Genomic DNA, 24,078 nt, shown 5'->3' on the forward strand with positions numbered 1-24,078 from the left:
TTCCACATAGACTCCTGTCCCATGTCATATATGCTCATTGACCCTATGTTTGCTTATGGAGCAATTGTGTTTGATTCTAGACTTTGCAGGAGGGCATCTGAATGATTTGAGTGGAAAAGAGCCTCTCTGAATAATCCCATCTTAGGGGCTTTCAGTCAAGAAGTTGGCCACTGATGGTGTTTTTTGCAGTACAAGCTGGCATGCTGCACAGGGGTGTAGCTGGCCAAGGGGATCCACACTGACCAGTTATTCCAAAAACTCATGTCAGCACCTCAGCTCAGGGCAGTCTTGAGGCACTTTGACTGCCAGCTGCAGCTGGGAGACTGGCTGTGCCCACTCTTTGTGCCCCAGAGCCAAGGAACTCAAAAAGAAAATAGCCTGAAGTGCAGCCTAGGACTATTGGGCTTGCCTTTGAAATATTGTTACCTACTGACATCTGTCCCTTTTCTGAAACTGCTTAATAACCTGAACCTTCCTGTTGGAAGCTTCAAGAAAGATCAGGTATCAACTATTTAAATGCATAGTTAGCTGAAAATCAATAGATGGATGACGATGTAAACATGTATTGTTTTATGGGTACTGTCACGCTGCTGATGCACACTTTGCAGTGATGTAGATGGCTGTAACAACACATTTGGAGGTTAATCTGTTTTGAATCAGTAAGGTGGTACCTCAGTGTGAGCGCCGTCACAGAACTTCTAGAGGAAGATTCTGCTGTGCACTGGGCAGATTTAGGTGGCTTGTGTGAATTAACAATGCATTTACCTATTTGTAAAATAGATCTTGAAGGTGGCATTCCTAAAATCCTTAGAGCTTGAGGATAAGGTCAGAGAAGTTTGAAGAGTTCCAGCATTTCTTTGATTTAAACAAAACTTTTTACTGCTCAGGATATGTCATAGATCCAGCATGCAGCTCATTAGGTAATCACACTGAAGATCATAGGTTCACCATGCTGTTATTGGTGTTGGTTCATATTATTGGAAAGTATCCATTTACTGTGCAGGGGGATTTTAAAATAAGCTTTGAGTAAGCACACATTCTTCTTGGGATAAGTTACTCTGAAAGGTAGAGATGAACTTCAGTATGACTTCCAAATCTAAGGCTGACTAAAATTTGGCCCATCTTTGAAATGTATAGCTTAATTGTCTCTCTTCCAAGAAGGTAGCTCTGTTAGCTGGAACAACAGTGTCTGCTACTGACACTCCTAAAGCCAGATTATAATAAAACTGTTGATTCATACTCATTCCCTTTTGTTCCTTTTTTACTTCAAGTAATGTAAGATGTGCTTTGTTATTCTTGTTTTTCACTTGGCTGTGATTTTTCAGAGACCTAAAAGGAAGATAAAAGGCATTATTTAAAAAGGGGGTGTTCATACTTGGTTCAGTACTCTCCTTAGATATTATTTTCCTCTTCAAATTTTTTTAATACTTGCTCTAAACCCACAAACTTTCATAACTGGTGTTTAGCTAATTTGCAGCTTCCACCTTTGGCTTTTGTTCTTCAGGTTACTAAAATGAATGAGGCATTGTCCCCTGAGCAATTTATTTATTTTCTGTGTGTTCTGGGAAGGTATTGGTGTTTATTTCTGCAAGTCTTTGTTTATCTCCTCACAAAACTGGATGTCATCATCCTGTGCTTGCTTAATTCAGCTCCATTGCCTTGTCATGCACATTTGTATAACCTTCAGATATGGTGCCTAAGCTGTTTGAACAGGTTTAATTTGACCTGCCCTGCATGCTAGCTCTGGATCTTACCTGCTGCTCCATTTTATCTCTGCACTTCATACTAATGAGCACCTGCAGTGTTTCATGTACCTAATCCTTTGGACATCTGTCATGGTTTAACCCCAGCCAGCAGCTAAGCCCCACACAGCCACTCGCTTACTCCCCCCCACAGTCGGATAGGTGAGAAAATTAGAAGACTAGAAGTGAGGAAACTCGTGGGCTGAGATAAAGACAGTTTAATAGGTTAAGCAAAAGCCGCGCACACAAGCAAAGCAAAACAAGGAATTCATTCACCACTTCCCATCGGCAGGCAGGTGTTCAGCCATCTCCAGGAAAGCAGGGCTCCATCACGCGGAATGGTTACTTGGGAAGACAAACACCATCACTCCGAACGTCCCCCCCTTCCTTCTTCTTCCCCCAGCTTTATCTGCTGAGCACAATGTCATATGGTCTGGAATATCAGCTTTCATCAGTTGGGGTCAGCTGTCCCAGCTGTGTCCCCCCTCCCAACTTCTTGTGCCCCCCCAGCCTCCTCGCTGGTGGGGTGGGGTGAGAAGCAGAAAAGGTCTTGGCTCTGTGTAAGCGCTGCTCAGCAGTAAGGAAAACATCCCTGTGTTATCAACACTGTTTTCAGCACAAATCCAAAACATAGCCCCATACTAGCTACTATGAAGAAAATTAACTCTATCCCAGCCCAAACCAGCACAACATCCTTAAATGTGCAGGTGGAAAAATACAAATGGGCTGAGCAGTCACAGCTTCTGTACTGTGTATGGTGGGACTTCAGAAATATTGCATTTTTTTTCTATCATCTACCACTAACCTGTGGAGCCCAGAGCTGAATCTTTTGTGGTTATCAAGTTCTGAAGAGTAAGAAGTGACCTGTAAAGGAGTAACTTGGAAATTGCTATCACACAGTAGGAAGAAATGCTGAATTTTCAACTTAAAGACCCTCCAGAAGGCTAAAACTATATTTGCTTGTTTAACAGCTAAATCACTGTCTAAAACAAAACATACACATACCTTGGTAAGCTTAAAAATAAATATTAACAGTGTAGATGCAGGAAAAAGAAACCAACTTTTAGAAATGCTTAAGTATTAGCTAAAGCTAATATGCATTTTATTATTTGTAGGGCAGAATGTATCGTTGCTGCTAAAACTGTGATGCATAACTGCCCTTAAAAGCTTTTTTTCTGTAAAGAGTTAGGTCACTTGAGCTGTGATTATAATATTCTCCTGTTAAATTGGGTTAGGTTCAGTGCGGAAGAACTAATTTTGTTTATGTTAAAAAAAGGCTGTTTCAAAAAGCGCTAGCTCTCTTTACCTGGAGTCAAGTTCATGCATTGATTCAGGAAAGCAAGTGATGCAAGGCTGCTCAGCTCTGGTAGGAGTGAGGAGTGGGAAGCAGGCTGTACTGCCTGTGAAGTAAAGAAGAACCACCTTCCACTACAAGCGCCTGTAGTCAGAAACTGTAGCTATGGCTACAGTCTGCTGAGCATGATCAATGTTTCATGTCCTTTGCCTGAGTTACAGTCCCCAAGTGAAGATGACCTGGAGTTGCATGAACGGGCCTTTGTTTGCTGCTCCTAACTTCTGTGTGCAAGCTCACCAGCCATTAACAACTCCAGTGTGTTCTTTCTCTTCTGCCTCTGTCGCTACATTTCACTGGGGGCTGCTGAGGTTAATAAATCACTGGAGAGAGAACATTAGTGCCACATGTTCAGTTGGGCAAAGTGAGATAAAAAACCAATAAAGGAATTATGTATCATATTTTAATTGCATAAGAAGGAATACAATACATAAATAAGCATAGAGAAAAAATTCTCTTCATAGTGAACTGCCCTAAAAGGGGGGAGGATGGCTTCTAGGGATCAGTTAAGTATTTTCTGGCAAGTATCGGAGCAAAGCATTGAGCCTGAGGGCCTGTGTGAGCAAGTCCTAGAGGGGCGGCACTGTAGTTCCCCTGCGTGCGAGGGCCACTGTACACCTTAAGCCTGGGCCCCACGCTCGGCATCTTGAGCAATCTGGCAGAGCAATTTAAATAAAGCAGCTTCTGCAACATAGTTATGCAAGTCGGCTCCTGTTTCACTGGCACCATGTGCAGTCCTTTTTCTTGCCACCTTCTTCTTAAAGACTGTGCCACGTACCCCTGCACAGGCTGCAGACAGGATCCACTGCCCAGTATTCCCCATTGGAGGTACCCACTCTGGCCAAAGGAGGTGGTTTCCAGATGGCCTCAGCTCCATTCCCTGAAAAAAACATTTCATGGACTTGATGTGCATATAGCTAAACAGATGAGGAGAGTTTTGAGGGGAAAGGAAACATAAAGGGATCGGAGAAGAGACCGATAAGGAAAAGGGATGGGAACTTTAGAATAAGGGGATAAAGGAGAAAGATAACTGTCAAGGAATAGACTGGACTAGAAATACTTCATTCTGATACAAGTTTTTCTAGGAAGGGGAGGTCACTAGGTCTTACCTCCTGAGGCTTTGTAGAACTGTCAGCACATTACAGGAAGGCAAGTCATGTTGTTTTGGATGTATTTCAACGCAGAGTACACAGAATGACCTTGAAGGCCTTACTGGGAGAATTTAGAGGGGGGTTTTATATACATTATTTTTGTGTTGACATTTTGTGTTATACTACCAATCTTTTAATTGCACCACACCTCACAAATTTTCAACTTGACCTGACAAAGCATCCTCTGTGATAGTGGTATTGCCTACACTTTCCCAGAGGTGCCCAGCCTTCTGCTCTGAGATCTTTAGCTGTCACTCCACTCTCAGGTCAGAGATGTATGGGTATATGGGGTGTGCAGGGAGCCGGGGAGCAGATTTCCCTCTAGCTGGGAGAGGAATGAGTCTTTTTTGTTTTTTGGGGTTGGCCATCCGTATGTGTGGTCTTTCCCAACTGATGTGTCAGGGATGCAGTGTGAGGTCTCTGCTGGCTGGCTAGTGGGAAAAGGGGCTCAGGGCAAGGTGGTAGCAAGCCCATGTTCAAGCAACTTCTTGAAGGGGAATACAAGTTAAACTGGCCAATTTTCTGTAACCAAACAATATATTTTGTCACCTCATTACTGTAAGCAGTATGCAGGAGAAATCATTTGTTACTTCCATCTAGATAAAATCCACGCAGTTGGAGTCATAGTGTCCATGTGTAAGCTTGGCCAACAGAGGGCTTATGTGAGGTTCCTCTACCTTAGCTGTGCCACAAAGACTACACAGTTCGGAATATTTGCAAGCACAACATGTAGTATCTGCTATACTGCAAGCAGTCATAGCTTATCTGCAGCATTATCATAAATCAATACATTTATGAAATTAGTTTATGAACTTTGAGATGACCTTAGCAGGTGAAATTTCTGTGGTATCTGTAGCTCTGTACTCTCAAGAAGCACCATGAGACGTTAATTATGACCACTGCTGTATAAAGCAAAAATATGATATTACACTGTAATACACTGTATTACACTGGGTGGTATGATGGTTGGAGGTTGTCTTGAGCATAGCGATCACAAAATGATAGTTTTCGATTGTCAGAGAAGTAAGGAGGGGGGTCAGCAGAAACTGCTACCTTGGACTTGGCAGAGGGCAGACTTTGGCCTGTTTAGGTTGCCCGAGTCCCTTGGGAGGCAGTCCTGAAGGGCAAAGGAGTCCAGGAAGGCTGGACGTTCTTCAGGAAGGAAATCTTAAAGGTGCAGGAGCAGGCCATCCCCATGTGCCGAAAAACGAGACGGTGGGGTAGAAGGCCAGCCTGGCTGAACAGAGAGCTTTGGCTGGAACTCGGGAAAAAAAAGAGAGTTTCTGACCTTTGGAAGAGGGGGCAGGTAACTCAGGAGGACTACAAGGATTTCATGAGGTTAAGCAGGGAGAAAATTAGAAGGGCCAAAGCCCAACTAGAACTTAATCTGACTACTGCCTTAAAAGACAATAAAAAATGTTTCCATAAATACATTAGCAACAAAAGGAGGGCTAAGGAGAATCTCCATCCGTTATTGGATGTGGGGGAAAACATAGTGACAGAGGATGCAGAAAAGGATGAGATACCTAATGCCACCTTTGCCTCAGTCTTTAATAGTAAAACCATGGTTTTGGGGTACCCAGCCCCCTGAGCTGGAAGACAGAGTCAGGGAGCAGAATGAAGCCCCCATAATCCCAGGGGAAATGGTTAGTGACCTGCTACATCACACAGACACACTCAAGTCTATGGGGCTGGATGGGATCCACCCAAGGGTACTGAGGGAGCTGGTGAAAGTGCTCACCAAGCCATTTTCAATGATTTATCAGCAATCCTGGCTAACTGGGAAGGTGTCAGTTGACTGGAGGTTAGCAAACGTGACGCCCATCTACAAGAAGGGCCCGAAGGAGGATCCAGGGAACTACAGGCCTGTCATTCTGACCATGGTGCCGGGGAAGGTTATGGAGCAGATCATCTTGAGTGCCATCACACGGCACATACAGGACAACCAGGTATCAGGCCCAGTCAGCATGAGTTTATGAAATGCAGGTCCTGCTTGACCAACCTGATCTCCTTCTATGACAAGGTGACCAGCTTAGTGGATGAGGAAGAGGCTGTGGATGTTGTCTACCTGGACTTTAGTAAAGCCTTTGACACCATTTCCCACAGCATTCTCCTGGAGAAACTGGCTGCTCATGGCTTGGATGGGCATACCCTTTGCTGGGTGAAAAACTGGCTGGCTGGCCAGGCCCAAATAGTTGTGGTGAATGGAGTTAAATCCAGTTGGCGGCGGGTCACAAGTGGTGTTCCCCAGGACTCAGTATTGGGGCCAGTTCTGTTTAATCTCTTTATCAGTGACCTGGATGAGGGGATCAAGTGCACCCTCAGTAAGTTTGCAGATGACACCAAGTTGGGTGGGAGGGTCGATCTGCTTGAGGGTAGGAAGGTTCTACAGAGAGATCTGGACAGGCTGGATCGATGGGCCGAAGCCAATTGTATGAGGTTCAACAAGGCTTGGTGCTGGGTCCTGCAATTCTGTCACAGCAACCCCATGCAGCACTACAGGCTTGGGGAAGAAAGCGACCTGGTAGAAAAGGACCTGGGGGTGTTGGTCGACAGCCGGCTGAATATGAGCCAGCAGTGTGCCCAGGTGGCCAAGGCGGCCAATGGCATCCTGGTCTGTATCAGAAATAGTGTGGCCAGCAGGAGCAGGGAGGTGATTGTCCACTGTACTTGGCACTGGTGAGGCCGCACCTCGAATACTGTGTTCAGTTTTGGGCCCCTCACTAGATGAAAGACATTGAGGTGCTGGAGAGTGTCCAAAGAAGAGCAACGAAGCTGGTGAAGGGCCTGGAGCACAAGTCTTTTGAGAGGTGGCTGAGGGAACAGGGGTTGTTTAGCCTGGAGAAAAGGAGGCTGAGGGGAGACCTTATCGCTCTCTACAACTACCTGAAAGGAGGTTGTAGCTAGGTGGGTGTCAGTCTCTTCTCCCAAGTAACAAGCAATAGGATGAGAGGAAATGGCCTCAGGTTGTGCCAGTGGAGGTTTAGATTGGATATTAGGAAAAAATTCTTGACTGAAAGGGTTGTCAAGCGTTGGAACCAGCTGTCCAGGGAAGCGGTTGAGTCACCATCCCTGGAGGTATTTAAAAGATGTGTAGATGTGGTGCTTAGGGACATGGTTTAGTGGTGGACTTGGCAGTGCTAGGTTAACGGTTGGACTCGATGATCTTAAAGGTCTTTTCCAACCTAAATGATTCTATGATTCTATGAAAAGTCTTGGGGGGATGAGGAGAGGAGCTTAGTTTCAAAAAAGAGCAGAGCAAACTGTATGGATGAATAACCTGAGGTGTGCCATTCTGCAGATGGGAGACAGGTCACCATCTGTGGACTCTGTTAGCCTTTTTCCATAGGAAGCCTCAGGCCAGACTCTCCTTTTTGCTCTGCAGGTCCTTGAAATTGTTTAGCAGGGGCTCTTGACCTCTGTTTTTCTAGCCCTGGCCAAACACAGCTCATGTCCCTGGCAGGCTGGAGTTGTGTCTCTGAGGCCACTAGAACGCCACCCTGTCCCTGAAGTACCTGCCTGAGGTTACGTATATCTACCGCGTTTCTCCCTGCTTCCTCTTCCTGTACCACTTCTTAAATTAATTACAGTCATACAGGTAAACCTGAGAGAGTGCCGTACTTAGTAATTACTAGTCAGGTTATATGCAGTATTTTATCTCTTTCTTTGCTTGTTTCTGAAGGGAAAATCTTGATTTCAGAATGCTGGGCATAATTTGAAAATAGATGAGGCTTGAAATCCACAGCAAAAGCATGCAGTGCTGAGCTCCACCCAATCCCTTGCACCAGGACATTGTGCTGGGAGAGGGTAAGTGTGTGGGTGCATGAGCAGTGATGGCGCCTGCGCTTGCGGGTGTCGATGGAACCAACGGGCCAGGCAATCACTTGCAAATCGAGCTGGGTGTCGCATGTGGTAAGAAACACGCATCCTCTTGCAGCACTTCTTGCTGACTTACTGATTTTTGTTTTCCCATCAGCACAATTGGCCTGTTGTCCTTGGTCACTGTTCACTGACAGCCATTCCAACAGATTAATGAGTAGCCAGACTGTAAATCTAAGGAATCAGGAGCAGGTACAGCTGCAGCCAGACAGTGTATGTTTCTTAAGCAGCTTGCACAATAGCATGTTTTAATATATCAGCTGGGCTCTTACGAGTAGCACCGAAGTAATTCAGCAATGCCTTCGTGTTCTCAGTATGTCCCTACTGCTGTAAATTCAAGAGCCACTCTCCCCTTTTCTCTTTGCACCTAAAGTGCCACTGAGAGCAGTGGGTTTGGAGGGCAGCCTCCCAGGCAGGGGGAAAGAGGGCACAGCTTCCAGCCAGGGCTTTTGCTTTCTTCCTGTGATGATGAAGGCAACCATAGGTAGGATGTGAAAAGGGTGTGGAAGGCCATGACAAAGGAATTGGGAAGACAGAAGCACGGTAAAGAGTGATGTTTCAGCAGATGGGTGGTTTATTTTCGTTCTAGTGCTTTGGCTGATTAAGGGGTGGGACTCTGAGCTGGGAGGCTCGGCTAAAAGGTCAAAGCAGTGCACTTGCAGGAGCACTTCACAAGACTGGTTTCCAGTGTATTGGACAGGACTTGTGGTATCAGCAGCCTGACTGCTTTGCAGCTGACTGAATTCTTGGCCCAAGAAATCAGTGGTGGCAAGATTTGAAAGAGACACACCGGTCAACATGAGTACGGCAGGCAAAGTAAGCAAAAGTTTATATTAGAAAAGTTTCTTTGCTGCAGCTGAGTAATGCATTTTTAAATGCAGTTTCTTTGCAGGGACACCGTAAGTCCTGGTGGTATAGCACAGGTGAGAGTTTGGGAGGAAGCTGGTACAGGAGAGCTGCCTTTACTTGAAAGCCACTGTACTCTGCTAGGAAATGGTTGTTACGCTCTTCAGGGCAATAATTTATTTATTTTTTTTAAACATCAAGGCAATATAAGGTAACAGCACCAGAATAAGAATAACCTCCCCCCAGGGTTTGCAAACTATTTTTAATCTCTGATTGGACAGTTTAAAATATAATACAATGTAGTAAGTGTTCAGATCAACGTATTTAGCAGCTCTATGGGTTTCCATTCTGAGATCCACAGTGGTTTATACTATTTTTGGCTTCTTTACAATTCATATCAGGTTTTTTTCTAAAAAAAAAAGACATAGTTAATATTATATTAAATTTCAGGGTGTAACTGTGCTGATGTTAGGACAGTCATTAAATTTGAGTATGTGTATAGCAAGTCTGGAGCTTAAGTTAATGAAGACCAAAAGTAAGTATCACATGCAATGCAGTACTGAGCTGGGACTGAAATGAGTATTTACATCTTTGCTAGAAAGTAAGTGACAAGAGAGATGTAGGTTAATACCACTGCTGAAGACAGACAGTATATGTTGCTTCTTGCACTACCTGAGAGATGCTAACATACACCCAGAGACATGCAAGAGAGGTCGATGGACAGGAACCCAGAAATGGAAACTGACTGAAGGTATGCACCTTGCTGGACTGTGCCTTGAGAAAGTACCAGGATTGTTTGCTGTTACTGCCAGCTGTCTTCACTATTCTAAAACCAAACAAAACAAGAGAAAAAAAAATAAGGCTTTCTTTAACTCTGAGATACCGCAAGCGCAAAATTAATTGTAGTTCACTTGTAGGTAAATTCACCAAGTTCAGTCCTCAGCCTTGGACTGAGCATAGTAAGTGAAGTGTTGTGATGTAACTAAACTGCCTTCTTTTCACTGTATTTATCTTGGAGTAACATGTGACCATGTGGTTTACGTGACCAAGCAGCATAATCCTTATGCTCTGTAAAAGGGTGTGTTTCTACACCTACCCTCCCTCTGCTGCAGTAACTTGTAAGGCTGGTAGAACACATGAGCAGAAAAACCCTCTATGACTCCAGCTAGTGTTTGCCTTAGATAGTGTGCTGTTGGTGCATCTGTGGGATCCTGTTACAGTCGGTGAAAGTTCGCAGGGACTCAACCATCAGAACAATACATAGTTAACCAGTGTCTAACTGTAGGAGAGATTTATTTGTTCTCAGCAATCCACAGTTCTTGGCTACCTTTGTTCTTATAAACACTACGTGTGCTTTGCACATGCAAGCTGTGAAATCATTATTGTGCTATGTGGGATACAGTATAAATACATAAGCCCTTTTTTTAAAGTAAGTTTCTAAGAAAATGTGGCCCTTTAAAATGTGATCTTTGGCCTCACTTGTGAATTTTTTACTAATCAATCACACTTGCATTTGACACATGGAACATTAAATTTTGTGCAAATGTCTCTTGAGTCTGTCTTTTTCAAAGTGTCATGCTCATTCCCACTTTGGGTCTGGCTGCTAAAAGTGCGCTATTTTATTTCATATGTTTAGTGTTTCCTACTAATTATTTTCTTTGTTACAAGTTGACAATTTGTTGATAATTAAGACATTATTTTTACTTCTACTTCAAAAGCTTTGATACTAAAAAGTTGCTTAATTTTTTTTCCCCTGAGAACTTTGCAGCACACTGGTGTTAAGTTGTCCCAGTCCCAGGGTCCCAGTCATGCAGAATACTTATGCATGTGCTAAACTTCTTGCATTGTAGACTCGATTGGCCTCAATTTCCCTCTCAATGCCACCTGAATGCTTGCAGTCAGTAGGACTTAATAGAGTGACTGAGGACTTACTTAATAGAGTGTCACCCATAAGGGTGACATGCAAAATCATTTTGCAGGGCCTGGAGTTGTTTAAAGCTCTGGGGTAGGCAGAGACCACCAAGGAAGAACAGGAATGAATATGGGGACTGAGGCCCCACTACCTTTGAATACACTAGGACTGAGCTTGCAGGGTGGAAACTGGTGCTACCTTCTGTCTGAGAGCCTGGGATGAGGAGTGGACAACGCTCCTCTCTCTTCTGAGCGTTTTTCTGTCAGTGGCAGATGATCAGGGGAGTCCAGAGGCCCGTCAGCAGCTGGACAAAGCCTGCGGAGCTAACGGACAAACTTTAGCCTAACAGACAAAAAAAGCTGTCTTGGGTATTGGGAGTAACCCCACCTGAGTTAAATATCCCTTTTGAGAAGCAAGGTACCTTAGCACAGATATCTTGCACTAAAGGGACTGTTGCTTCTTCAGGATTACCTCTGCACAGTGCTACGTCATTTTACATAGGTGTCCTCTCAGCCATCACCTCATGGCTGAACTTGGGCTGTAACAAAACGTTTATAAAGCTGTATTAAGCTCTGAATTCCATTTTTAGCAATTTTGTCAGTTCTTGACACAGGCAGTTCTAGGCAATACAGACTTTATCACAACCTGATACATGGCATCATTTAGTGTGGCATCTCCAAGAAAAGACAAATGTACATCAGTAATCCAACACAGCAAAAATAATCCTCCAAGGAAGTTAGAGAAGGAGCAATGAGGATGGATAAGGTATCCAGTTATCCTAGGAGACTTTTATACATCTTGCTGAAAACTTCATATGACAGAAATATAAACAAAGTCAGATATGATCTTGATGGGGGGAAAAAATGGGCTTACACTGTGCTTTGGTATTGGCTTTTTTGTTGCAGCTTAGGTTTGGGTTTTTTTTCCTGTAGTTTTCCCTCTCTCCCGCCAAATACGAGCAGGAGTTTCACATGCAGAAATGTAAGAATCTGTCTGTGTGGTGACTTGCAAGAGCAAGTGCCATTCCCTTTTTCTTTGCTCTGTTTGCAGGTTATTAAATGCAAAGCAGCAGTAATGTGGGAAGCCAATAAACCATTTTCTATTGAGGAGGTAGAAGTTGCCCCACCAAAAGCACATGAAGTTCGCATAAAGGTACTAAAAATAAATTTTAAAACAACTATTATGACTTGCATTCTATCTTACTGTTTATGAGAATTATTTCTATAGAATTTTAGGATCCAGTCGGAAAACATTCACTAGGTGAGTAGCTACTATTCAGTAAGCTCCTATGGAATATGCTTCAAGTCCTAAATTTGATCATGAGGTTCTTTAAAAAATTTTTAAAAAGTTTTTCAGTGTTGGCTTTTTTATTTACTAGACACCTGTGCTTCTAACAGGCTGAAAAAATTACAGTAAAAGGCAAAAATCTGAATCTCCTATAGCATGGAGCAAGAAATTCTCTTTTACTTTGTTTTGTTTGAATCTGTGCTAGGAAATAGATCAGCAGGGCTGGGAGCTTCCTTTTTTAACTGGGTATTGAGTATCTGTTACATTTCAAGAACTTTCTCAGCGGATTTCAGCAGCTGTTTTCATTTTAGAGCAGTTTCAAGTGTTACACAAGTGAGGAGAACCCTCTCATGGGATTGACAACCCCATTTGTCAGAAGCTGTAAAGACATACCTGAATATTTCAAAAGAAATACTGCAGGTGCTACCTGCAAGAAAAGGCAAAATGTGATATAAAATACTATGTGTAGCCTAATTTTTTGCATATATAACATATACATATATTTTAAATATATAAATAATATATAATAATTATCATGTAATTATATATAACTTTATATCATTCTATAATACATATTTATATAACATATCTATTGTATAATATATTGTAATATAATCTAAATATAAGGAATATAAAATATATATCTTATTTCTATGTTTATAAATAATGTGTGATAATTTATATTTACATAATTTTGTAATATTTTACAACTTCTACTTTATATATAAATATTAGGAATAATTTATTTTATTCTATTCTTCATATATAATTGTATTGCTAGAATACTGGTTCTGCCAGATAATCAATGAGATTTCCTACAGAGCTCAGTAGTGCATAGCAAACATTCACAAAGGAGCCTTGCTTTGTAGATTAAAGACTAATACAAACCATTAAAATCATGAATCACACAACCAAAAGTGTTTGACCCGTAGATTTATTGTGTGCATATGTGATTTTGGAGGGAAGCAAGTGACTTCTCCAAATATATGATATCATTTCATGTCCGCATATGACGTGACAGAGTTAAATGCTGAAATGTTCTTATCTTTCCTCTAAATCAGATCGTGGCCACAGGGATCTGTCGCTCTGATGACCATGTGATAACTGGTGGACTGGTTATGCCTTTTCCAATCATTCTTGGGCATGAAGCAGCTGGTGTTGTGGAGAGTGTTGGGCAGGGAGTAACTTCGATCAAACCAGGTATGAAACAGCACTGAACACAAACCCTGTGCTGAGTTTCCAGACTCCTGTTTAAGTCAGATGATTACATGCATGAGTCCTTGTATTGCAGAGGAAAGTGTTCCAGCTTTTGAGTTTTTGCAAGCATACCTTAAAGGACACTACATGCTATTTACATCTTTCTGTGTTCCCAATCTTGATTTATTTTCAGATTTTCTATTCAATTTCTTTTGATTTTGGCAAAAACATCTGCAGCTTGCTTTCCACCTACATAGCGCTTTTCCTGTCATGGACTTAAGAACATAGATTCTTTGCTGTTGTTCATAGGAAGTCAGGTATTAGCTGCAGGTTCTTTAAATACAGTTTACACAACCGATCTCTCCCAAGAATAAGGCAAAGCAAAGCACTAGACAACATGTCAAAGCACCTTCATTTAGTTCTCCTAACAGCTAAATAACCCATTGACTTCAGTAGGCCAGAACTTAGTTCTGTGTGTTCAATTATTTCACTTTGAAAGCATCAGGGCATGATTGGGGTGCTCACCCTGCTGCAGGCTTTGCTTGTGTGCAGCACCAGTGCAGGTGAGTCAGCGCTGCTCACTGAGGGCTGGATCACTCTGAGGACACTTATCCAGACCAGCTGCTCCTCTCACTACACTCTTTGAACCACAATGGGTAGATAGAGAAGTTAGTGAAAGATGCTGATTTTCTTCCAACGGCTGCAAAAGGAGATGGGATTTCTATACATTTTTACCAGACCGAATAAATTCCAGCAAGGGCTAAATTATTAAAATAAAATATGCAGTGAACAAAATCTGCATAGAAATGCTCGATTTTATGCAGGCAGTTTGTTACAATACCTAAGTAGTTCACTTTTAACATCTCCGTACTTATAGTGTCTTTGTTCATACTGGCAACAAGTATGAAGTCTGTCCAAAGCAGGTTGGTATGTATGATAAGAAAAAGTTTTATTAGAGATTTCTGCTTTAACTCCAAACAAATATGTGTATTGCAAATTTCAGTGATTGCTCTAACTGCTTTTTCTCTGACGTCTGCGTTCATAAATCACTCTGTTGTCTAATTCTAGCTGCCATCTGTTTCCAGGTGAGCTGAAACAGCAGGCCTGAACACGCACAAAATCACGTTTCTCAGATGTTGCCTAATTTACACCTTCACATTCTAAAAAAGGCTCCGAGACATGCAAAGTTTCTTTAGCAGAACAATTACTAAGCCCATGTCACAGTTCTAAGTTAATTGAGGGTTAGGGTAGTGGGGGCATTTTGTGTTCTGTAGGCATTTTCCATTTTTTAGTGGAAATCAAAGATTTCCCTTGACTTTCACTTGACTTTCAACATCTCAAGGATTAGCCACATTTTAGAACTGCCAAATCACAAACTGATCAGTATTAGGGAATACCTGTTTAGAGATTATTAGGGATTTACCATACATTGTAGCTGTGGAAAATGCGTAACAGTAAAAAAATTGCACTGGGAGCTATGTGCTACTTTGTTAATCATATAACTGTGCTAGAGAATTGGAGATGTTGTCTTAGTTTGTGAGTGTCACTGCTTCTCTGACAAATATTTTACTGACCTTTACTCCAATGTGACAGTAACAGGACTGCAAATAATAAAGAGACTCGAGGCCTGGCAAATTAATGCTTAATTTCACATTCTTTGTATGCACAGTTTACAGGCCTGTTACCTTGGCACTCCAATCTGCTGTCCTAGTGGATGTCAATTTTTATGTTTCTTTACCTATGTGTTGCTATTTTCCCTTCAAGCAGAAGATGCAATAAACTGCTGAATAAGTACTTCAGGAATGTCAGTAGCTAACATGGTTTCATGACATAGCTCAGACTCAGTTCTATGAAAGACACCAGGAATTTTGCATATTGAAATTAGTTGTCATAACTTTGCCCTAATGGTGTCCTTTATAACAGAGAGAGATGTTTTATCTTCCAAGGGCAGCAGAAGGAAATAAAACGAGCACTGCACTCCTAGTGTACATTTGCTTAGGGATCAAATACACTGCTTCATGTTTTTACCTGCATGCTTCTTGTTCGCCTTTTTTAATCCTCTGTCATTACTGTTTTATTTCTAGGAGACAAGGTTATTCCACTCTTTGTTCCACAGTGTGGGGAGTGCAACAGTTGCTTAAACACCAAGGGTAATCTGTGCAGTAAAAATGAGTGAGTTTTCCTGAGTTACCTACAACCCTTATTTGATTTTTATTTATACAAAACTGATCACATTCAACAGATTTCACTTGCCATTATTTCCGGTCATCTTTCAAACAGCATTGATTCAGGTGCTGGATTAATGCCTGATGGCACCACTAGATTCACCTGTAAAGGAAAAGCAATTCATCATTTTATCGGTACCAGTACCTTCACTGAATACACAGTAGTGCATGAATTGGCTGTAGCCAAAATCGATTCTGCTGCTCCTCTGGAAAAAGTTTGTCTAATTGGCTGTGGATTTTCAACTGGTTATGGGGCTGCTGTGCAGACTGCCAAGGTAAGTATCCTGGTGGGTGTTTCTGGTATCTCATGGGGCCTGTTCAGGATTATGTGGCCTGTGAGCGGGTCATCAGCATGGCAGCCAGGATGTATGGACTCTGTTGAGTTCAGGGTGGAAAGAAGATACTAGTTCTTCGCCTACTTCAGTTTCTCTGTCTCTAAGGTACTCAGAAGTCTTCAATTCAAAATCCAGGAAAAATACTTATTACCACTTATTAAGTTTTCTCTCATAGCTTTATCACCCCTAGAAAAATGTTACAACAGACCTGATTTGGTTTATTGTAACTTAAGTCTAGGAATATGTGGAAGCCTATATATACAACACTCGTAATTTGTAGCAATACATGAACGTGACTTTTAGAGCTGGCACTGTCTCCAGTGGAGTGACACTACAGATCTTAACACCACTGGAATATAAAGCATCAAAAATGTGTCTCTAAACCTGAAGCTGAGATGTGTAATGAAAACCTGGTCTCAGAAATGTATTTTAGGGACAATTTATCTTAGTCACATGTAGGATTGTAACGGTATAGCTGGCTACTTCACTAGTAGGTGTGCATGTGCAAATTCATTCTCAGCAGGTAATCTCTAAATTACGAGAAATGGCTGAAGTGAAAACATGTTGATAATAAGAAAATGCATTGTACTTTACCTAACCTGTAACAGTATGCCATGTTTATATGGTTATTATAGGTGGAACCAGGCTCCACGTGCGCCATCTTTGGCCTGGGAGGAGTTGGCCTCTCTGTTGTCATGGGCTGCAAGGCAGCTGGAGCTTCCCGCATCATTGCTGTTGATATCAATAGCGACAAGTTTGCCAAGGCCAAGGAGCTGGGAGCCACAGACTGTGTCAACCCTAAAGATTTCAAGAAGCCTGTTCATGAAGTATTGATTGAAATGACCGGCCATGGTGTGGACTACTCCTTTGAGGTCATCGGCTGTACCGAAACCATGGTATGCAACCAAAAGATGTGGTCAAATGAGGCATTAGCTTGTTAGCTCTCTCTTCGCTAACCCACTAAGCACCAAAAGTGAGGAGCTGAGACCCTCTGGCAAAGTGTCAAGCTAACTTCAAACCTGTTAAGTCCAGCTGTCTGCCACTGAGATGCAGGGACAGAAGCGCATTCAAAAGCTTAGGAAAGGGAACTACAGTGTAGTCCTCTGGCCTAACCAGGGTGGCTAAATTTCACATAGCCCACTATCTGCTTTCCAACAGTGGCTTATCACTAATGACTAAGACAAAATGGGGAAGGAGAACAAAGCTAGGACATACCTGACCCGTGACAGCAGATACAATGGTGTGAGCTGATACAATGGAAGTTGTCTGATGTGGTTTCAGTTACAAAAAATTAATTGTAAGCTGAGCCCTGAGAGGAGGAGAAGGAATTCAAACTTTTGTGCCCCAGCAGCAAATCTTGCATGACTCTGGGGTGTCCCTCTGTTTCAAATGCAGACTGCAGCCTTGGCCTGTTGCCAATACAACTACGGAGTCAGTGTGATTGTGGGGGTGCCCCCTGCAGCACAAAAGATCACTTTTGACCCCATGCTCCTCTTCACTGGTCGCACCTGGAAAGGATCTGTCTTTGGAGGTAAGGGCTTGGAAAGGGGTGATTTAACTGGCATGGGAAACTTGTAAATCATCTTGAATGAAATAGGATATATCTAAATTCATTGCTTAGTTTGTCCTATTGGAAGTAATATTGATAGCTATTTTGCTGACAAAGAAGCACAGAGGGAATTAATTATGGGAACTGTTAGTTAATGGCAAGAGAAGGAGAGAGAAAAAGAGGGAGGGAAGGGGGAAGAAAGGGGAGAGGAGAAGAAGAGGCAGAGGAAGAGAAAGGAAGAGATAAAAAGAAAAAATAGAGAAAAAGGAGAAAAATAAGAGGAAAAAATGAGAAAAAAGAAAGGGAGAGAGAAAGAGAGAGAAAAGTAGAAGAGAGAAAGAAAAGGATGGGGAGGGGAGGGAGGAGAAGACAAAAATAGAGAAGAGAAAAAGAGATAAGGACAAAGAAAAGGAGAATGATAAGAGAAAAGGACAAAGGGAGAAAAAGAGAAAATGAGGAAAAGGTAAGGGGGGGAGAGAGGAGAGAGGGAGGGGGATAAAAAGAGGAGGAGAATAAGAGGGATAGAAAGCTAGAAAGAGAGGGAAGGAAAAAGAGAGAGCAGGAGAGATGGAGAGTCAGGACCCTAAAGGATATCAGGGGTCAGACCCACCTGATTTCCACATAGGTCAGACCCCAGCTCAGCCCCTTGCCAGCTGCCATCAGTCCCTTCCAGTTCTTTCTCTTTTCTGAGCTCTCCCAGCAGTCCCACACTCAGCAAGCCCTAGCTTGCTCAACACAACATTGAAGGCCACAGAAAACTTGATTCCAACAACAGGTTTTCTCACTGGCAACCAGTTCCTCTGATGTATTCAATAGATACCTGAATAAAATAGCAGAGACAAATTAGGTTCCTCTGGAAGAGCATCCTGCTATTTGAGACTGCTTTATCTAGTACTGCTTGTAAGAAAAAAGAGACACATCTACTCCCCACCCCCCCAGTTTTCACCAGGCAATCAAGTTTCCAGTTACCAACATGGATGTCAGCACTCTGGCTTTTGTATGATGTGTGATTTAGTGGACTATGTATCAATAGACAAGTTGAAACAGTATTTAATGCGAGGGAAGTTTGGATTCTGTAAAGATTCAAATTTTTCCTGGTCTTCTACCAATAGCTGCACTTCATCCCATGTTTCCTGCTGGCACTCTGTGTTAACAAAGGTAAAGACATGCTGCAACATCTCATCATGCTATTCTGCTATAGACAGTTTATCTAAAAATTTAAGCTGCCATGGGTTTTATCTATTTTCACAAGCATTTAATGTTTCATTATCCATTGTCTGTGGGGTGTTTTCAGGCTGGAAGAGTAAAGATGCAGTCCCTAAACTGGTTGCCGACTACATGAAGAAAAAATTTGTTCTGGAACCATTAATAACCCACACACTTCCTTTCACTAAAATCAATGAAGGATTTGATTTGCTAAGGACCGGGAAGAGGTAAATGTTGTTTAATTGTAAAGGTTCTATATAAATAACCTAAAGGAGCTGTACAGTAACACAGAGTATGATTTCATGGCAGAGAATAGGGAAGGCAATCTGCTGTGTCCCTTAATCTCACCCAGTGTGTGTGCATGGGTTGCAGCTGTAGTAATAAAGCCAGCAAAGCTTTAGCTTTTGAAATGCAGTGGGCCCTGTCTTTCCTTGCAGAGGAACTTTCAGGTTCTAGTTTGAGCAAAGAGTCTGGGTGGCAGAGGGACAAAAGACCACACAAGTGAGGAAGTCTCTGCCCACTGCCCACTGGAAAAGAGCATACAACCAAGGGAGCCTGGGAAGGCCAAGCTGTAGAGTGCCAGGGGTTAGCTACACTGCATTCCAAGAAATGTTTTAGGATGAGGAGCAGGAACACAGAAACAGCCTATGTTTACTGGAAGAGCAACTCAGCATTCCTCTTGTGAGTTAGGGAGCAGAGTCCCAGTGCAATTAGTCCTAATGTCACTGGGTAGTTTACCTTGAACTTCAGAGCTTTTTGAAAAGGAAAGTACTTGGTGTATGTATACATTGCAAACTCAGAATTTAGCTCTCGTGCTTTCCTCAAATATTGTGAGAGTTCAGCTCAGACTCTGCTTACATAGGGTGTTGAAATCAGAAATATTGTTTGCCAGAGACACTTAACAAGATTCACCATGGAAATAATTGAAAATTCTCCTTGGCAGAAGCGGGAAATAAATTTGTATATCTTAGTATGTGTGGGGACTACCCTTTTTGAAAATTCTAGCTGTTTATAACTTACACAGTCTGGAGAATTACATTCATGTTTTCATTGTCATTTGCTAGCAGTTATTTTAGGTGTTACTTGCTCTGATTACAAAAAGCATGTAACAGAAGAATTTAGCCCCTGAGGTTTGTTCTCAGGTTCTAACTATGCAGCACACACTTAATTTTTGACTGTCCTTATTTTAGATGTGCTGTAAATGTTAGTTTTAGATTTTAGTGTAACAAACAGGGGAAAGTGGTAAGGACACAGATGCCATCAACTTTGCTAAAATACTGACAGTCAGCCTGAAGACAGAGGCATGTTGCAGCTGACCATTTTTACTAGGTGAAACAATTCAGTGTTTCAGCCCAGACTAACCTGTACCATTCAGAGGTTACCCTCAGAGCCATTTGTAACTGGAAAGATGTGTCTAAGCCCCCCTCCAAGGTCTTCCTGGGCTATATTTGGTGATTAATTGCCAGGAGCCCTGGGCTTCATGAGCGAAGGCTTTGCAGTCTTGCATGAGTTTTGTTCTCTGCATCTGCAGCAAGGTTTGCACATCTGCCCTGTCCTTTTGCTGCAAGCAGGGGTGGGAGCGGAGGGAGGGAGTGCCCTGGTTGACAGCAATACCCTAGATTTTCAGAGAAAACAGTAGCATTTTGCTGATGTTAGCCCAGAGGCTTTTCTACAGTCACTAACTTGTCATTTTATGTTGCAGTATTCGCAGTGTCCTGGTGCTCTAGGATTCCCCATTGTTGAGCAGCAGATGGCTCAGCACCAGTATGAACTTCATTATCCTCCAGGACAACTGATATGAAATCCAAACCAAGACATTTCTGAAGGGTCTCCCACCACCACCCTTGAATAAAAGGATCAAGCTCAAACCCCAGACTTCAAGCACAGCGTTTATAAATGAAATAATCTTTTTCCTTCTACCTCTTTTTCCTGATTGTTGCTTTAAATCCTCTGTATTGTGCTGCAATTTTCTTTTGATAGCCATTTATGAATTAGAGGACTTGCTGCTGTCACAGGTGTTATGAAAAGTTTGGAATTTTTAAAATGGCCTTTAATATGCAGTCTCTTAATAAAAGAAAAATGAAGGAAACTGTTTCTTTGGGCCTTCATAATACTGCAAGCTTAACAGATTTGTGCATGCAGGTCAGCACAGTAAAACTCTAGGTCAGAACTATGTATCCATCCTGAATGATTTTAGCATTCCATTACCTGATAGCAAGAAAATTACTGCAGAGATTAAAATTTAGGGTGACCATGTGTTTGAATTAATAATTTCAGTAAATTATATTTAAGGACATCACAGACTTAGGTACTGGAGAATGTCTCACCACTGGATATTTTACCAAATTAACACTTCCAAGCATTTTATATAAAACTGCTCTGGTGGTGTTCTGTGCTGTCGTTGGTTTGGGTTTTTTTACCTTTGTACCTCTTTCTTGGAGATGTTTTAGTTGCTTTATCAGTATGGTTTTAGATCTTTGGCCAATTTATACAAGTGCATCTGATGCTTAGGAAACAATGTAAAGAAATATGAATGTGCATCAAGTATTGTTATTTGTTTCCATTAAATAAAGGGGAGGTTTCTTAACCTTTAAGTGTGAATACCGATTAAGTGGGAAGAAACAGGTGACTGGTAACAGTTTGCAAGAAATCAAACATAAAGCATCTTACTGCTTTCTGCGTTTGTAACATGGAAACAGGAACAAAGGCAATTTCTATCTCGGCAAATATGGTCAACATTGACTTATCTTTTGAAAGTGCTAATCAGAGCTTGCAGGCACTCGTCTGCATTGTAGCTGGGTAGAAGAGCCTGTGAAGTAAGGGGACTGTGTGCTAACGATGACTGACTTGTTTGTGTCAGCAGAAAGAGTCCCTGAGCAGCCCAGCTAGGTTAATGATTTGAGGGTAAGTTTACCAAGAGATTAGACTTTAACGGAAGAAGATCCTTAAACATGTGCGTGTATAATAAACTCAGTTTATGCAGCAATTGAGACCCAAACTTCAGTCATTTGTTTCTGTGGGGTTACCTGTGCAGTCAGGTCTGAAGATTTTTTCTGGACCGTAAAATAATTCTTTTCAGGTGCAGTTCAGCTGAAGAGTTCTGATCTCTTTCAAGGCAGGTTGTGTGTGAACCAACAGCGTGAACTGGATCACTATTCAAAATAGAAGGAGAGGGGGTTTAATTCTTCTTAATTGATCTCATCTGTAGTAACATGAATTCAGCAGAAACAAGAGCATAATATGTCAATTCTCAGAGTATTCTAGCAAAATGTTTTCTGTGGAGGCCAAGCTAGTTTATTGTACCAGCTAAGGCACATTTAACTCATGACTTAGAAGGCAAAGAAGGCCTGTTTAAACCTAGCTTGTGGAGACAGAAAGGAGAAAGGAGTAAGGAGAGGTGAAGTATCCTCCATCTGCCAGATACATGTTTTTTCCAAGGCGTTCCCTATTGCATGTGTTGTGGTTTAACCCCAACCAGCAACTGAGCACCATGCAGCCACTTGCTCACTCCTCCCCCCTGGCCCCAGTGGGATGGGGAGGAGAATCAAAAACAAGTAGAACTCATGGGTTGATATAAGAACAGTTTAATAATTGAAGTAAAAAATATAATAATAATATTAATAATATTAACAATTGTAATGAAAAGGAAGATAAGAAAAACAGAGTGAAATATAACCCAAGAAAGACAAGTGATGCACAATGCAATTGCTCATCACCTGCCAACCGATGCCCAGTTAGTTCCCGAGCAGTGATCCGCCCACCCACCCCCCCACCCCCCCCCCCCCCCCCCGGCCAACTCCCCCCAGTTTCTATACTGGACATGACGTCACATGGTATGGAATACCCCTTTGGCCACCTTGGGTCAGCTGCCTTGGCTGTGTCCCCTCCCAACTTCTTGTGCCCCTCCAGCCTTCTTGCTGGCTGGGCATGAGAAGCTGAAAAATCCTTGACTTTTAGTCTAAACGCTACTTGGCAACAACTGAAAACATCAGTGTGTTATCAACTTTCTTCTCATACTAAATCCAAAACACAACACTACCACCTACTAGGAAGAAAATTAACTCTATCCCGGCCAAAACCAGGACAGCATGAAGGGTAGAGAACATAACAGCAGTCTTCAGAGTAGAAGAAGAAGGAAAAAAAAATAGAGCTAGGGAATAAAGTACAACAAACCTCCTCGCTTCCATCCTCTCCAGGATCATGCAAAGCTCATTCCTGTTGCAATCTGCCAAGCATAGTAAACATCTGCTGTTAGTATCTTTCAGGATAGTTGCTGGGGTCCAAAGTAATAAAACCATGAAATCATTCCTATTAGGGACATTTTATAAGGCAGCAATCTAGTTCTGTCTTCACATGGAGGAACAAAGTGGCTTCTGACTAGGGAATGACAAATAGTTCATACTGTCCTGGAGTATTTCTCCCTGCAGATCCCCACCTACACTCAGCTGAAGATTGATTTGTTTGTGTGATTGTGCAGCTCTGGACAGCATATTTCTGACAGACCTTCCCAATGGCTTTCTGACTCTGTGGTACTCCAGGTGGGTGCAGGGCCACATGCAGCAGCCCTGTGAGCCTCCATTTAGGAGCTTTCCTGTGAACAAGCAGGGTCCACGCTCCAGATCAGAGCACAATCTGTCCATTAGCACGATGGCACTATGAAAAATCCAATAATTTCCCAAGAGACAAACTCTTGGTCTGACAAAGCACAAATGGTGTTTCCTCAGACCTTAAACTAGGCCATTGTTTATTGAACGTCACTTGGCTTCGCGTACAGCTGAGCGCTCCCGTGTTTCTGCTCTCCCACCTTGTCCCACCCACCCAGCAAGTCCCCCAGGAAAGAGCACAGGACAGTTGTGTAGCTCCAGCAGTGCGTGCTCAGGTGCGCAGAGACACACGCTGTGCAGCTCTATTTTTACATGCTTCTAAGATCACCCTCCATGACTGTGCATCACAGGCAAATGATCATTCCCACACAGCATAATCCCCTCTATTGCTTCCAGGTTACCAGATGGAGGGCACGGATCCCAGTAGTAGAAAACACTGTGCTACACAGATAATTGGGAGGTGACAGGCCAATGTTTTGTTCAAGGGCTGTCACATCTTTGGCTGCTCAGGACAAGTGAAACAAATTTTTCTCTTGCAAGACACAGAAATCATACCACAGGTCATGACAGATTTTTTTTTTTTTTTTTTTAATGCAGCAGGCAGACCAGGCTGAATATTGAAAACCTTAAAAACTTCATTCTAAAAATCCTTATTCCTAGGAATCATTCCTAGGACTACATCACCAGCACTCACAGACTGATGGAGGCTACCAAAGGTGTGCAAAGAAACCTACGAAAACGCAGAATTTTCCTGTGAAAAACTGCTAAACGTCCCTGTGCATCTGAAATACAGA

At 42.3% G+C, this 24,078-nt stretch overlaps 1 protein-coding gene and 2 long non-coding RNA genes across 13 annotated transcripts in view; 1 reads left to right on the top strand and 2 right to left on the bottom strand.

Annotated features, from left to right (window-relative positions):
- Nucleotides 1–20,769, top strand: part of LOC128136373 (alcohol dehydrogenase 1) — a 58,245-nt gene extending 37,476 nt beyond the window's left edge. For 8 of the 11 annotated variants that reach the window (XM_052775822.1, XM_052775811.1, XM_052775833.1 and 5 more), the window contains 8 exons: nt 11,932–12,033; nt 13,230–13,368; nt 15,450–15,537; nt 15,646–15,865; nt 16,561–16,821; nt 17,321–17,456; nt 18,769–18,907; nt 20,383–20,769. In XM_052775822.1, the coding sequence (XP_052631782.1) occupies nt 11,932–12,033; nt 13,230–13,368; nt 15,450–15,537; nt 15,646–15,865; nt 16,561–16,821; nt 17,321–17,456; nt 18,769–18,907; nt 20,383–20,407 (1,110 nt within the window). In that variant the 3' untranslated portion in view covers nt 20,408–20,769. Of the gene's footprint in view, nt 1–8,087; nt 8,157–8,759; nt 8,940–11,931; nt 12,034–13,229; nt 13,369–15,449; nt 15,538–15,645; nt 15,866–16,560; nt 16,822–17,320; nt 17,457–18,768; nt 18,908–20,382 lie in introns of those variants that run through there. The other 3 variants (XM_052775843.1, XM_052775851.1, XR_008233346.1) reach the window with 3 other exon arrangements.
- On the bottom strand, nt 13,087–15,508 carry LOC128136452 (uncharacterized). The gene is made up of 2 exons (XR_008233373.1): nt 15,394–15,508; nt 13,087–13,415 (listed from the first exon to the last, which is right to left on the bottom strand). It is a non-coding gene; the product is annotated as an uncharacterized LOC128136452 (long non-coding RNA).
- Nucleotides 17,143–23,096, bottom strand: LOC128136448 (uncharacterized). Its single transcript, XR_008233370.1, has 4 exons — nt 22,854–23,096; nt 21,707–21,832; nt 18,085–18,294; nt 17,143–17,234 (listed from the first exon to the last, which is right to left on the bottom strand). It is a non-coding gene; the product is annotated as an uncharacterized LOC128136448 (long non-coding RNA).
- Nucleotides 23,097–24,078: the final 982 nt, after the last annotated feature.

Source organism: Harpia harpyja, chromosome 2 (genome assembly GCF_026419915.1).
Source record: "Harpia harpyja isolate bHarHar1 chromosome 2, bHarHar1 primary haplotype, whole genome shotgun sequence".
Lineage (NCBI taxonomy): Eukaryota > Metazoa > Chordata > Aves > Accipitriformes > Accipitridae > Harpia > Harpia harpyja.